At 50.3% G+C, this 16,027-nt stretch overlaps 1 protein-coding gene across 1 annotated transcript in view; it reads right to left on the minus strand.

Annotated features, from left to right (window-relative positions):
* Positions 1-4,100: 4,100 nt before the first annotated feature.
* SH3PXD2B (SH3 and PX domains 2B) overlaps positions 4,101-16,027 on the minus strand; it is a 116,634-nt gene continuing 104,707 nt past the window's right edge. Inside the window, exon 13 of the mRNA XM_043488887.1 lies at positions 4,101-10,562. Coding sequence (XP_043344822.1) covers positions 8,943-10,562 — 1,620 coding nt within the window. The 3' untranslated portion in view covers positions 4,101-8,942. The remainder of the gene's footprint in view (positions 10,563-16,027) is intronic.

The following is a 16,027-nucleotide window of genomic DNA, read 5'->3' on the forward strand; positions in this document are numbered from 1 at the left end:
GCAATGAAAAATATTTAAAGAATGTTCATTGTTTTTGACTCTTCATGGAAGCAGTAATGATTATGAAGTCCTGTTATAAGTGCCTACTATGTGTGAGGCATGTTGTTTTTCAGTTGCTAAGTCGTGTCCAGCTCTTTGCAACCCCATGGACTGTAGCCCTCTATCCGTGGGATTTTCCAGGCAGGAATACTGGAATGGGTTGCTATTTCCTTCTCCAGGGGATCTTCCCGAGTAGGGCCCATGTATTCTAGGGGGGGCAGAGAAGACAAACCACTGGAGCACAGTGGAAAACTAGATCTTTCATTTCACGTAGTTTTAACTTATCCTTCACTTTAAATTTTGAGTATTTTATTATACTACATCATAATTATTATAATAATCAGCTAAAACTAGCCTAAATCCGTAGCCAGTAGCCAGTTTTTCAGGACCCTCATAATCTGCTCCCCTTTCTCCTTACCTGAGCTCAGAAGTAGCCAAGAGAGGCAGAGGGATTCAGGGACTGGAGAATGAAACACCACCTTTCCTCCTGAGAGAGCCGTGGAGAATCTGCTTAAGTGAGGTGTGTGGTGGTTAATGGGCTTCCTAAGGCTGAATTTCGGAAATAGTCACGTCCCTTGATCCAGTCACAGGCACCCCTAAAAAGCACAGGATGGCTTCTGTGGGGGCCCCTGAACGAGTAAGCCTTCCACTGACAGAGGAAGAGGGGAAGGGGTGCTCCCTGAAGACATCTGTCCCCACACAGGAGGTGGGGGGCTGAGCTACACACACCTGGCTCCTGCACTCCTAAGTATTGATCTTCTGTATCATTCCCTCTTCTTCTATAGGGAGAGGGAAGAGGGGGGCTGGAGCAGTATGCGAATGGAGCTCTCCCTTCCTGTGGGAAGGAGCCCCAGGCACGGGGTGTGAGAATTTTCCACCTGACAATATTGTATATTGGGGGTCCCCAGCCTCCAGGATCTAATGCTTGATGATCAGTTCAGAGCATTCAAAAGCAAGTCAGTAAAGTCCAGATTCTTCTCCTCTTAAGACCCAGGAAGCCCAGATCCTACAATAAACTGTGTTCTCTGTTTCACTTTCAACTGCAGGGAACCTCAGCCACACACACGTACAGTCAAGTAAAGTTCCCTGCAGTTGAAAGTGAAACAGAGAACGCTGCCATTAATTTACAGGTCTCTGAAGGAAAACTTGTTTATGAGCTAGAAAACAAATTCCACTTCCGGTGGCTGTTTTCTGAAGTTTCCTACTTGAGTGGTGATCTTGCTATGGAGAAATCCACTCAGAGAGCTCCAAGTTAGACCAATAGCAAATAGGAAGCCTTGAAGTTCATGGGTCCTTTCAAAGAAGCATTAATATTTTGTAGTCACGATGCTGTGAGTGATAGCTTGAAGCCCAGGCTACAGGGAGGGGTGGAGTTACAGCTGGAATTAGGAGGGATCAGTTTGAGTTCAGAACTCAAGGTAGAGATGAAATGTAAAATTTGACCTTTTCCAGAATTTATGACATGAAATAGTACTCTTGCTAGATGCTTTGTGGTTTTAGTCTAGCACAGTTGAAGAACTAGCTATAAATAAACCCCCTCTCAGATAGTCATACTACATGTTTTTACACAAGGAGCTCCAAAGAGTTCTGCAAAAAAACAGAATAAAACAAGTAACCCCCCCCCCACCAAACAAAAACTGAATAACTTAATTTTACCAAGCAATTCTCAAATGTATGTGTTCACAGGACACTTATTTCATTATGTGTTGACATTTGTTTTGGAAGGCACACTTTGGAAAATGCTGACTGAAAAAATTATAGATGTGGGGGTTTGTTGGTTTTATTCTATTAAGGACCTATAGATCCAAGGTCATCCTCATATTAGCTGTGACAATCTGTGAACAACTTCTCAGACTATTAATTTCCTCATCTATAAAATGGGTATAATTCCTACCTAGGAGAATTGCAGTGAAGATTGAAGAGAGAATATGTACAAGGTAACTAGCCAAGGTGGTGCTAGTCGCAAAGAATCCACCTACCAACGCAGGAGACACAAGAGCTGGGTTCAGGTCAGGAAGGTCCCCTGGAACATGAAACGGCAACCTGCTCTGGGATTCCTGCCTGGCGAATGCCATGAACAGAGGAGCCTGGTGGGCTACAGTCCACGGGGCTGCAAAGTCGGCATGGACGGAGCACACACACTCACAACCAGACAACAGCATGTACTCAACAAAAAGTAGGCCTTTCCCCCTTAATTGCAGCATTAGGTTTTGGAAACAGAAAGTAGTTCTTGAATATGACTGTGAATCCAGGAGAGAATTGCATCAGGATAAGAAATGTGCCTAGGTTAGCATTTGGGAGGAGGCATATTATGGGGTAAAAAAGTCAGTTTTAGGGTCAGACATGCCATGTACTAGCTGTGCGAGACCTTCAGCCAGTGTCTTCACCTTCCTGAAACTTAGCACCATCACAGGTATAAAATGCAGGTATCTACTTCATGGATCATTCTGAGAATGAAATAAAAGTGTAGGCAATGTGCCCCCAGGTCTGACACACAGCAAATGCTCAGAAAAATAATGGTGACATGATCACACTAGTACGAAGCACCATTTTTGAACACTCATACAATGACAGGCAAGCAGCTGAATTTGGACATTTCTTCACCGTGCAGCATGCAGACCACTTCCTCACAATGTACTTAAAAAAAATTTTTTTTTTTTAATTTGGCTGCACCAGGTCTTAGTTGCAGCACGTGGGATCTTAGATCTTTAGTTGTGGCATGTGAACTCTTAGTTGCTGCATGTGGCATCTAGTCCCCTGACCAGGGATCAACCCCAGGCCCCCTGCTTTGGGAATGCAGAGTCTTAACCACTGGACTACCAGGGATGTCCCACGATGTACTTTTAAAGGATGCAGATTCCTGCTGATTCTGACCTTCTGGGGGTGCAGCCCAGGCATGCATACTTTGGCAAGCTCCCTGACTAAATCTTCTGGTCACCAAAATTTGAGAACCGGTGACTGGGAGCCAAGGGGGTTGCAAGATGATGAGGTGTCACACCTGGAGCAGGTGGACATGAACTAGAGAAGGGATGGGAGAAGAGTGGTCCCTCAACATGAGTTCTGGACCAAGTTCACCATGACCCCTTGGAGTGTTTGCAGGTGTGGGTGAGCGGGCTCGTGCTTGGCATGGCATTCCTGCAACAGGATAGAAAGACTGGTGAGTGTGCCAGTGCCAAGGCAGACCAGAAGGAGTGGAATGGGTAAGAGACCCCCAAGAGACAAAGTCATAACTCCTGACCAGTTCCCATCCCAAGCCATGAGGCTCTGGGGCCGCTGTGCGCCTGCCCCTGGAAGCCATGCCACGTCCATTACCAGTTGTACTCTTGTGACTAAGCGCTCCTGGTTTGGGAGATTTGGGAGAACATGCTTCTTGGGGAGATGGGAGGGGAAAGAGTAGGGGGTAAACCACATAATGACTTTTCTTATGGGAACAGAGTTTACTATATGAACGAAGATGATTCTTAAGATGCACCAGATCACTGCTTTAGACTGTTTCCTCCAAGGCGGGATGAACATTGTATATAAACGCTCCCCCTTTAAGTTCTTCTGTGCAGGGACTCCGCTTGGTTCCATTGTTCTGTTCTTAGGAAGGTGGGTGGTCGTGTCCTTTTGTTTAAAGATTCACCTGGGACCAAGGAGGCTCCACACTGGTGGTTGGCTTTTTCTTAGCTCAGCCCTTGGGAAAGCCTTAAAACATCAGGCAGTGCTCTCCGCCTCCCAGGAGCCAGGAGCTTGGGCAGTCCCAACCCTGACTACACCCACCACCTCCCTGCCCATCAGCAGGCAATCCCAGAAAGGTCCAAACTCCCCGGACACATAAAGTTTTCCATCTTTATACACCGGGCCAAGATGGAGGAGACACCCAGCAAATACAGGGAAGTTTTCTCTTGGTTTCTGAATGCTGCAGTTAAAAGAATCAAAGTGCACAAGAGCCCTATTTCTGTGCAATGCCCAAATTGAGCTCACACAGGCTCGTTTTTTGATCTTCGAATCCAGGCCAAGATGTGAGGGCACAAAGCTACTCACCCTTTCTTCAGCCAAATAAAATCCATAGACACATCTTCACAATGAAGCTTGAAACCAGTCAAGCACTCTTTTTTATTAAAAAAAAAAAAAAGAAAGAAAGAAAGGAAAAAGTCTAATGGTAAAGTATATAGTTTATACATGCTACAGCTAATTCATTGTTCCTCACCCCTCCCCCTCACATTATATATGCTCACGTATATTTTTGTGTTGCCACGGGTATGAGGAGTGCTGAGATACCCAGAGACCTCCAGCGTCATCCTGGGAGCAGACACCAGGTGGGCAATGTTGTCAGTGCCCACTGCTCCTGAAGGCATGCCAGAAACGGCCTAGTTACTCAGTGGCTTCCTGAAGCAGGAAATGTGGGCTGTAGCCAAGGTGACCATTGTGTCATCACCCCCTGAGAATGAAGGGGGTGTGGCTACTAACAATTTCTTGGGCACAGTGGCGTAGACAGGCACACTCTGGGATAAAATATGGACACCTTTAGTTGTGTTAGAATTGCTTATTGCTGTAATAAGCCTGGCGGGGGCACCTCCTTCCGTATGTTTGTAGAAGACCCGAAAGCGAAGGATGCTGGCTGTGGCACTGGGTTTGGTCTCTTCAAAGACAGAGGTTGAGTCCCTTGTCTCTGACTGGAGCCAAAAAGGCTGACTTTGGAGGATAGATAAAAACGGGAGAGAAGGTAGGATGCTGACACACAGTGGGTGGCTTGAGAACTTGGCAAGGTGGCAGCAGAAAGCAGACATGGCCCCCACAGGGCTGGATGGTACAATCTGGGGTTGGACCACCCTGGAGCCCACTGGATTTAACCCTGCAACTCCACAGCTCCATGATCTTCACGGGCTGAGGCGCATCGGATGTGAGACCCTTAGCCAAGGCAGGAGCACTTCCTCCAGGCCAAGGGAGGGCTCTCTGCACCCTCAGGCCTCAGTGCCAGCCAGTCTCCTCCTCTTTCAGGCCCCACAGTCTGACGACAGGTCATCTTTGGTCTATGGTATATATGGCTGTTTGCAGCAGAAGCCCTGAAGGATGGGCCTGGACAATCGAGGAGGGGACAAGACTGCCACACGTGACTCAGGCTGTTTTGTGTCCAATGTCACAGCCCAAAGTGAAGGGCAAGACCTCCCAGAGAGCAGCCTGAGACTCGGGAACAGAGAATGGGAGCTGAGCCGAGGCACGCACGCTCCTGCCCTTGACGGTGCTGACTTGGCAGCTATTTGAGGGCAGGAGCCATTTCTTCTCCATCCCACTCGGAACAAACCGAGTAAATACTAGAATGTCCCATCTCAGCCTAAGCACAGGGCCTTCCAAACTTTGGGGGAGATTTGGCATTGGTCCTTTAATGTGGCGAGTTTGTTTTCCTACATTCTACTTGATGAGGAAATCCCCAGTGGGCCCAGAAATGTTTTAAGGCCAAGAATTTGGCCTAATAAACCAATCACAGGGAGAGGCTTTGTGGAGGACGCCTAACACACCTACTGGAAGCCTGGCAGGGCTCCAGCGAGGCTCTGGTAGCGCAAGGGATTAAAAGCGCTTTGAGCTGCAGCCCAGCTCTCCCCAAGTCTCACCCTGAGACCAGGACATAAATCCATCAAATGGCAAATAAATCCAGAGTAAAAAACTTGGGCAAAGGCTTATTTTATCAAGCAGTGGTCCTAAAACTCTGTTTTTCCCAAAGATCTGGCTCTACCACGAGCTGTAGTTTTGCCCTAGGACATAAGATAAAAGAGCCACCCCAAGGATGCCTGCCTTTTTTGGACTGGCATTTGGCCTGTGACCTACTGACATGTGTGACTGTGGGGCCGGGGAGGAAAAATCTAAATTAAGAAGGAGGGTCACTGCTTCCCTGAAAGCACCGTCGTTTCACTGCTGATGGCAGAGGAAAGGTCACGGGCTCCGGGGAGAAACACTCCCGGATTCAAGTCTCGGCTTGGTCACTGTTTGGATGACGCTGGGCACATGACTTCATCCTCTGAACCCCAATGTTCTCATTGCAGATTGGGGCTGATCCTATGCACCTCACAGGGTTGAAGTGAGGAGGAAGTTAAAGGAGGGAGTGTTGAGGCACCGGTAACCCGCCCGGTGCTCGGCACGGCAGATACTCCCATGACCCCACGCCATCCCTATGACAGGTGCCACGGTGGCGACCCCAGGTCCAGGAAGTTTGCATTTGTTCCATCAAAGGCTCACAGAGTGGTGGCTACAGTCCCGGATGGTGTAAACCTGAATCCCCAGGTGAGGACAGTGAGGGACAGCTCCTGGTCACCGGGAGCATCCCCTGCGGCTGCCTGGGAAAGGGCCATCACCATGACAGGAAGAGCGGAGACACGAGACTCAGGCTGCAGAGGCATCCTCAAGAAAGAACGGTGAACAGAGAGAAGCGTGGCTTTAGTACCTTCAGTTCATGTCAGAATAATAATAAAAGGTAAATTCTTTCAAGTGCAGGGAAAACTTTCTGCCCTGGGAAGGGGAGAAGCTGTCCTTCCCACCTAGCTGACCCCTGGGAGGAGGAGACAAGGTCAAAGACAAACCCCTGCAGTGGAATCTGCACCCAGGAGCCCAAGCTCTTCACAGCCAGACATGGAGCCACCCATGGCCTGGTCTATACTCAGCGCCTGGCACATAGTAGGCGCTCACAAAATAGTAGAAAACTTTCATGAAGGCAGAGAAAGAATTGGAGAAAAAAAATTGAGAGTTCTGTCTTTTGAAAGGTAGTCAAATCCCACATAACAGCTTCACAAATGGTGTTTAAACCAACGTGGGTCAAAAACTCAGGGAAACATGCTACGGGGCCTCCTCCCAAATGAAGGGACCTTGGAGGGGGGGGGGGCCCTCTCCCATTCTGCCTCCTGTCCCTGGCTGCTACTGACCCCCTACAGTTCTGGGCACAGGGCCAAGGGCCAAGGGGGTGCTGCAAGGGAAGCTTGGAGCCCTGTCCCAGACTCTGGGGTGGGGGATGTACAGACCTGCTGAAGGAAGGAGTAAAGATGCTCCTGTGGACCAGGGGAGGCTCCTTCTCCTGCAGCAGCATCCACAGCCCACGTGGCAGTGAGGGGGGTGCCGGGGGGGCGGGAGTCGGGGGAGGGCGGAAGAGGACTGTTTGCACATCAGTCCTCGGCACTGCGAGCAGCCCCCCGGAAGCCACAAGAACACGCAGCAGATGACGACTCTGAGGCAGTCTCTGGGGCAGGACGGGGCTACTACTTGTCCTGCAGAGTGGGGGGCACAGGGCGGGTGCTGCCCTCTCACGTGGTTCTCCAGCCCCACCCCAGCCCAGGCAACCTGGGCCACAGACTGCGGGCTAGGAGCCAGAAACCCTGGGTCCTGATTCTTGTTCCTTCTGGAGCTGTGTCTCTGTGTGCCTCAGTGAGCCACATCAGTCAAATGGGTGCAAGGGCTGCCCTGGGTTCTTTCCCACGAGACCACAGAGAGGGAGAGTGCATGGAAAGAAAAGAAAAGAAAGAAAACTGCTCTTCAAGGACCAGAGAGCAGCAGGAAGCAGCAGGAGAGACAGAGGTTCTGCCTGGCCCCTGGACCCCCTGTGGGGCTACTGCTTAACTCTGCTGTCTGTTGGAGATCTAGCCGCTGGCCCTTGAGCCACGGGGGCCCCTTGGGACTGGCATGTGAGACCACCTTGGCTCCCCTTGCTTCATATGCTCTATCCCCTGGGGGGCACCAGCACAAAAGCAGGGAGCAGGGCTCTGTGGCACCACCAGGGTGCTGGGCAGCCCCTGGGTGGTGTGGGGGTGCAGGGCAGCCTTCAGCAGATGCCACAAGGGGTTGGAGGGGTGGTGGGAGTGGGAGCAGCCACGTCGCCCCCTGATGCACACCCGGGCAGCCCGCCGGCATCTCCCTCTCCACCTTCTGGTTGGCTGTCACAGGGAACAGGCATGGAAGTCAGGCCAGCCTAGACTCACACCCCCTTCCCTCCTCTTCCCAGCTAGCGTGCCCTGGGGCACACTGAACCCCAGTTTCCTCATCTATAAAACAGGTACACTGGGTCAGAGAGGGCTATTTTGAGGGCTCCACATGAAGGGAAAGCGCCACGGACAGCGTTTGGCACCAATTAGCTACTCAGCAAAGAGGAGTTCCCAAGGCGCGTGGCCTGTGAAGGGTCCCCCTTCTCAAACAAACTTTGAGATTTTTGTACTAGGGAGGCAGAAGTGAAAGGCCCCCCCAAAAGCAGACTGGGGACTCTTGTTTAAATGCCTTGGGTTGGACCAGAGTCTGAAGCAGGAAAGTGAAGCATGCTTGGAGCTGGTAGCACTCCGCTAGAACTGATCAGGGTCCCAGCACAGAAGGGAGGACGGCTGGGCGGGCCTCCAGGCCCCATGCCTGGGGTGGCTGCAGCTGCTTGAACCTGAGAGGCCCGGGGACCTGAGGCCTTGGAGAAGAGGACACCTCCCTGGGACCAGCAGTGGAGCCGACTTCTACACGAGAAAGTTCTTTCTGGGACCAGGCATTTGGGAGGCGAGTGAATCAAGTCGCTGGACATGAATGAACTGGGTAGGAAGCTGGGGACGTTCTCAGGACTCTGATCCGAGCAACGAGAAACCCTTTCTGCAGTTTCTCCAGATGATGGGTTCTGGTCCCAGAAGCCTCAGAGAGTCAGGGTCCCACTGCTGGGTGGGCAGGGAGCTGCTGGGCGGCAATGCCACTGGCCTTAAGGCAGGGATGTTGAGAGAAAGGGGTGTGGCCTCGGAGCCTCCAGGGGATGCTGTGATGGGAGGGATCACTCTCCACCCAGGAAAGAAACCACAGTATTCCAGTCTTCCTTCCTTTGACGCTGCGTGGAGGATGATAAATTAAGAGGCATATTAAATATGTGGGTAAAGCCAGCAGGGACGCGCAAGACCTCCAGGCATGAGAGGAGGCGGCTAGGGCTTCTTTCTGAGATAGTTGGAAGGAATCCACCCTTCCCAGGATGGGGCCCCGCTCTGGACCTGGCAGAACCACCAGCCGCTGCTGTTCTTTTCCCGGACCTCGAACACTGTCCCCTCCTGGAAGCTGCTGGTATCTTGGTCGCCTTCAAAGTTGGCCACGGCCACGTACAAGTCCTTTGGGCCGTCGGTGTTGGGGAAGGGGCCTGCAGCCACTTTCTCCTTGTTTTCTCCCGACTTGCCCATCATCCGCGGCCCTGGCCCACCTTTGCCTCGCATGTCATCCTGGCCCCCTGAGGAGTTGGAGAGAAAAGGTTTGGCTTTCGGAGGGACAAGCAGGGCCCGGCCTGGGGCAGAAGCTGCCTTGCTTTCACTGCTCTCCCGCTGCGGCCCTCTGACCTCTGGAAGGGGCCCTCTGACCTCTGGAAGGGGCCCTCTGACGTCTGGAAGTGGACCTCTGACCTCTGGAAGGGGCCCTCTGACTTCTGGAAGGGGCCTAGATGATGAGGAGGTTTTCTTGGGGGGTGGCGGTCTCCGAGGCGGAACCACAGGTCTCTGGAGGGAAGCCTCTTGGAGAGGGACCGGTGCGCTTTTGGGCACAGGATCCGTGGTCTTGGCTGGCCTCGGAGGGGCTCTGCAGGGCGCCTCCTTTGGGCTGGGCCCCTCCTGCTTGCTCGTCCTGTCCTGGGGACGGCCAGGCCCCTCCCCTGGAGGGAAGCCACGACCGAAGGCCCCATCCTGGCCTCCTCCCGCCTGGTGGCTGCTCTCTCCGTCTACGGAGGCCTTCTCCTGGGACTTGGCAGGCCTGAGCTTGCTCCGGAGGTTACAGATGTCCACTTGGTCTTCGCCCTGAGGTGGCTCTGTCCTGGGGGAAGGAGCTGGTTTTGGTCTAACCTGAGGTTTAGACTTCAAGAAAAGGTTCTGGGGAACGGCTTCTGGCTTCTCCTCTGGCGGGTCAGCTTTGGATCTGGAGATAGGTCGCAGGTTGGGCTTCTTCACTTCCTTGGCCAACACTTTGTGGCCACACTCCAGCCCCATCTCATTTTTCAGCTGGAACAACTTGCTTTTGTCAGGTTTGGGCTCTGGTTTCCTGCTGTCCCGGGCCGGCGGGGCGTGTTTGGCTGGGATCATTGGCAAGATCATGCCAGGTGGCTTGGGTGAAGAACCCCTGAACTGCTCCATCCTCTGCCGCTCCTGTAGTTCCCCTTCCGACTTGATGATGGATTCTTTTCGGGGAGGGAGGCTGGGTTTCTCCTCTAGGTCGGGGTCTGAGATCTCCTCATAGCCTGCACATGAAGACGTGTCTGAAGACGCCTTCCTCAGCACCTCCTTACCACCCTTCCAGTCTTTGGCCCACGGCGTCCCCGAGTCGCCCGTGCTGTGCGGGGCATCGGGCAGGGGCCGGGAGGGGCCGCTGGCTTCACTGCCTGAGCTGTTCTCCATTGCTGCCGCATCCCCCAGCCGGAGCTGTGCCACCTCGTTGGGCAAGGGAGCCAGAAAGTTGGGTCTCGAGGCATTGCTAGTCTTCTTATACTTGTCAATGAAGGTTGCTGGGGCCCAGCCCTCCTTATCTTCGATCTGAATGTACCACCAGCCACTTAAGTTCTTCTCAATCACCTGAAAGGTAAGGCAGAGGAAAGCAGAGTAAGAATGGAGGCAGGGCCAGGGGCCAGGATGGGCCGGGAGAACCACATGCAACTGAGGTTCTAGAATCAGAGACTGTTTACATTCTGCAGGTTCCCAGACCCTATCTATGGGGGGGGGGGGGCGACCATCCATGGAGACTGCTGTATATAAGAAACATCTTACACAGGGGTAGGTGCTTGTCTACTTTTGGATTCCCCCAAAAGCAGTCCTTGAGACATGAACTCTGGTGTAGGTAGTTAATTCGAGAGATGATTCCAGGAAGCCCAAGTGAGGGAAGGGAGAGCCACTTAGGAACAGGTTAAGGCTCTAGGCCAGTGGGGCTTAATCCAACAGGACCCTATGAGAGACAGTGCAGAATCAGACACTGGGGGTGGGGACACTGACCTCCTGACTCCTGGTCCCACCGCCTGGACATTAACCTTCCCCCTTTCTGGGTGGTGCCCGCAGGCGAGCATAGGAGGTGGGAAGCAGTCAGGAGGCTGGGATGCAGTGCAGGCCACCAGCAGTGTCTGCTAAAATTCTGAAGTGGTTGAAGACAAACCCCCAGGACAGTCCAAACTAGCCTTGGTCATTGCTCCTTTGGTTGAGCACCAGACAAAGAAGCTGGCTGGTGTTCACAGGCAAGGTGTATGAAAAATGTGCATCCTTAACTGTGGGAGTCACACCTGCTCATGTTTGGATACAGGGGAACTGATGCTGAAACAGACTCCCCTCTCATCTCTCTTTCCCTCTGGGACACACACTCATTGACTGGAATGGTGGGTATAATCACTCATATTATTTAAGATCTTATGTTTCCTGTCTCCTTTTGGCTTAGTACCATGTGGCTGAATTCACACGGGTGAAAGGTGTACATGCTCCATATTATGGGCTGCACTGAGGCCCCTCAAATTCATGCGCTAAGCCCTAACCTCCCTACCTTAGACTGTGACTATATTTGAAAACAGAACTTTTAAGGAGGTAATTAGGTTAAAATGGGGTCATTGGGGTGGGGTCGTGAATTGTTAATCCTTATAAGAGGAGATTAGGACACAGAACATCCAGCATGAGGGAAGACCATGTGTGAACCCAGGGAGGTGACCGGCTGTGAACCAAGCAGAGAGGCTAAACCTGACACCTTGACCTGGAACATCCAGCCTTAAGAATATGAGAAAATACACCTCTGCTGTTTAAACCAACCAGTCTGTGGTCTTTTGTGAGGGGAGCCAGAGCAAACTAATGCACAGCAATACGTCAGCAGGCTCTGTGCACGGGAGAGCTGACTAATGATTACAACCGCCCGAGAAGACAGGGATTTTCACGCCATTGTACAGATGCAGAGCTGAGCCCCATGAGAGCTGAAGAACTCGCAGAGGCTCACACAGAATGTCAGGGGTGGAGGTGGGAGTCAAAGGCTGGGGAGTAGGTAAGTCTTTACCACAACCCAGCCCTGCCCTGGAAAGTGGACCCTGCTCGGGGCGGAGGGAGGGAAATGGTGCCTGAGGTGAGAAACCGCCGAGGCTGAGGGCTGTGGGTGCAGTTCTGCTGCTGCACTCTGCTGCCCAGACCAGACAGGAAGGGCAGCCACAGACCCAGCGCAGGAGCAGAGGCTGGGCTCAGTTCTGGCCGCCTGAACAGCCCCGGCCAGCCCCGGGCCTGAGACGCCACGCCACGAAACAGAGAGGAGGCGAAGAAGAAGCACGCCCACTCGCAGGGTTTCCATGATGGCCACAGAAGGGAGTGTGTGCAATAGCACTTGGTACAGAAGGGAAAATGCTACCTACTAGGAATTAAACTTCAGGGGAGAGCACTGCGAACGCAGCAGGCACGTGGCAGGCATATATTTAACACGTCCCACTGGAGTCTCTCCGGGAAAGGGTAATGAGAAATGGAAGTCGCCAGCACCTTATCAACACATGCTAGCTCTGGTGATGATTACAGGTGATTCTTGGCATACAAGTCATTGCTGGCACATCCGTGAATTTAACAGCTCTAAGTATGTACATGAGCAAATGAAAACAGAACAGTAATCAAATTAATACATCAGTGAGGATTTGTTAAGCTTATACTCTACCAGGGACCGTGGCAGAAGCTGTAAACATTGGATGCAGCATGTGATCTTAGTTGCAGCCTGTGGGATCGAGTTCCCTGACCAGGGGTGGAACGCAGGCCCCCTGGACCCCCGTGAAGCCCCCATGTACCTATGTTCTTACCCGTCACGGAGGGTAGCTTCATTTACTAGAGAGAAGCGAAGAGCTGCTGTGAACACAGACACACCTGTTTTCCTGGGCCTCACTCGACTGTGCTCTACAGACACTGCATTTTTTTTTTTTAAACAAATTGAAGGTCTGTGGCAACCCTGCATTAAGCAAGTCTATTGGTGCCATTTTTTCAACAGCAGTTGCTCCTTTCATATCTTCCTGGCACATTTTGGTCATTCTCACCATAGGACTGGAAAAAGTCAGTTTTCATTCCAATCCCAAAGAAAGGCAATGCCAAAGAATGTTCAGACTACTGTGCAGTTGTCCTTATCTCAGATGCTAGCAAGGTTATGCTCAAAATCCTTCAAGCTAAGCTTCATCCGTATGTGAGCTGAGAATTTCCAGATGTACAAGCTGGGTTTACGAAAGGCAGAGGAACCAAAGATCAATTTGCCAACATTCCTTGGCTCATAGGGAAAGCTAGGGAATTCCAGAAAAACGCTGACTTCTTTTTCAGTGATCCTGCTGAAGCCCCCGACTGTGCACGTGTGTTTGTGCCGGTCCTTAGTCGCTCAGTCCTGTCTGACTCTTTGCCGCCCTGTGGACTGTAGTCCACCAGGCATCTCTGTCCATGGGGTTTTTCAGGCAAGGATACTGAACTGGGTTGCCATTTCCTCCTCCAAGGGATCTTCCACACCCAGGGGTCGATCCCGTGGCTCCTGTGTCTCCTGCATTACAGGCAGATTATTTACCCGGCCATCAGGGAAGCCTTTGACTCTGTGGATCACAACTAACTGTGGAAAATTCTTAAAGAGACGGGAACACCAGACCACCTTACCTGTTTCCTGAGAAAACTGTATACAGGTCAAGCAACAGTTAAAACTGAATATGAGACAACTGACTGGTTCAAAATTGGGAAAGGAGTATGACAAGGTTGTATACTGTCACCCTGCTTATTTAATTTACATGCACAGTACATCATGCAAAATGCTGAGCTAGATGAAGCACAAGCTGGAATCAAGATTGCTGGGAGCAATATCAACCTCAGGTATGTAGATGATACCACTCTAATGGCAGAAAGTGAAGAGAAACTAAAGAGTCTCTTGATAAGGGTGAAAGAGGAGAGTGAAAAAGCTGATTAAAATTCAACATTCAAAAAGCTAAGATGATGGCATCCAGTATCATCATTTCATGGCAAACAGGGAACAAATGGAAGCAGTGACAGATTTTATTTTCTTGGGCTCCAAAATCACTGTGGACAGTGACTGCAGCCATGAAATTAAAAGACGCATGTTCTTTGGAAGGAAAGCTATGACAAACCTAGACAGCATATTAAAAAGCAGAGACGTCACATTGTTAACAAAGGTCCATATAGTCAAAGCTATGGTTTTTCCAGTATTCATGTATGGATGTGAGAGTTGGACCATAAAGAAGACTGAGGGCTAAAGAATTGGTGCTTTCAAAATTGTGGTGCTGGAGAGGATCTTGAGAATTGCTGGGACTGCAGGAAGGTCAAACCAGTCAATCCGAAAGGAAATCACCCTGAATATTCATTGGAAGGACTGATGCTGAAAGTGAAGCTCCAATGCTATGGCCACCTGATGCCAACAGCTGATTCATGAAAAGACCCTGATGCTGGGAAAGACTGAAGGCAAAAGCAGAAGGGGACAGCAGAGGTTAGATGTTAGATGTTAGATAGCATCATTGACTCAATGGACATATATCTGAGCAAACTCAGGGAGATAGTGAAGGACAGGGGAGCCTGGGGGGCTGCAGTCCACAGGGCTGCAAAGAGTCGGACAGGACTTAGTGACTGAATAACACCATATTTCAAACTTTTTCATTGTTATCATATAAGTAATGGTGATCTGTGATCAGTGATCTTTGATGTCATTGTTGCAAAAAGATTATGACTCACTGAAGCTTCAGATGACTGTTAACATTTTTTTAGCAATTAAGTATTTTTTAAACTAAAGTCTGCACATTTTTTTTAGACATAGAGCTTAATGGACTACAGTGTAGTGTCAACGTAACATTTTTTTTTTGGCTCCACTGTGTTTGGCTCCAAAATGTTTGGTAAATTTTGGTAAAGAAGGGAAAGTGTTATCTACTAGTAATTAAACTTCATGGAAGAGCACTGGGAATGCAGCAGGCACGTGGCAAGCATATCTTTAACACATCCCTGACTAGGGACTGAACCCACCGTCCCTAAAGTGGAAGCGTAGAGCCCTAATCACTGGAGCACCAGGGAATTCCAACATAATTTTTATATGCACTGGGAAACCAAAACATTCACGTGACTTGCTTTATTGTAATTTGGCTTTATCGTGGTGGTCTGGAACTTAACCTGCAATATCTCCAAGGTTGGCTTGTAAAAGCAAATGCAAAATCACAAGAATGGAGATGAAAGAAAAGAGCATGGACTTTAAGACAGGAGAGATCTAAGCTCAAATCCCAGCTCCACCACTTCCTAGCTATGTAACCTTGGACATTTACCTAACCTCTCTTTGTCTCAAATACATGTATAAAATGGGCTGAACATATCATCAACTTCTTGGGACTTCTGTGAAGATTAGTTATCAAGGATATAAGGGACCTGGCATAGATAAGTGCCTGTATCGTCATAACATCATTAGTAAAACATGCTTGAAGATACACAGACCACACAAAGAACTAAGGTATTCCTATAGCTCTACCACTAGAATACTGTGCTTCCATTAATGAATTCTGAACACTAAGATGGTGTTGAACTGAACCAGGAAGCAAAACTGAAAGAGAAGAAAACAAAGGGTAACAGTGTTTATCGTGTTAAGAGAAGAGTACTTGGTTAAACCAAAAACTCTAGGGACAACTATTTCTCACCCGAGTCCTTTAAGTCACCACTGGCAGAACCTATGCCAACATCATAGAGCAATAAAGCAGAGAAGTTTCAAGGATGGGTTACATCTGTGCTTCTGGAAAAGAATGCTGGGTATGTGAGCTATTTATTGGCTCAGCTTGAGCAAAAACAGACAGGATAAAAGCCAGAAACAAGAAAGGGAAATGGGTCTGCTTGAAGTGGGGGTGGGGCCTTGAAGGGAGACTCCACAGCACCCCAGAAAACCCCAGGGATCCACTCACTCCCTATGACACATAGTCAGCCCTCATGCTCAGCACAATGTCTGGGATTCCCGGGTGGATTTTGTAACGTTCTAAGCCAATGAGTGCTGGTACTTATCAGCAAATGTCCTGTTAGCTGGCATGCTCAAACAGTGG

This window comes from Cervus canadensis, chromosome 16, assembly GCF_019320065.1.
Source record: "Cervus canadensis isolate Bull #8, Minnesota chromosome 16, ASM1932006v1, whole genome shotgun sequence".
In the NCBI taxonomy this organism is placed as follows: Eukaryota; Metazoa; Chordata; class Mammalia; order Artiodactyla; family Cervidae; genus Cervus; species Cervus canadensis.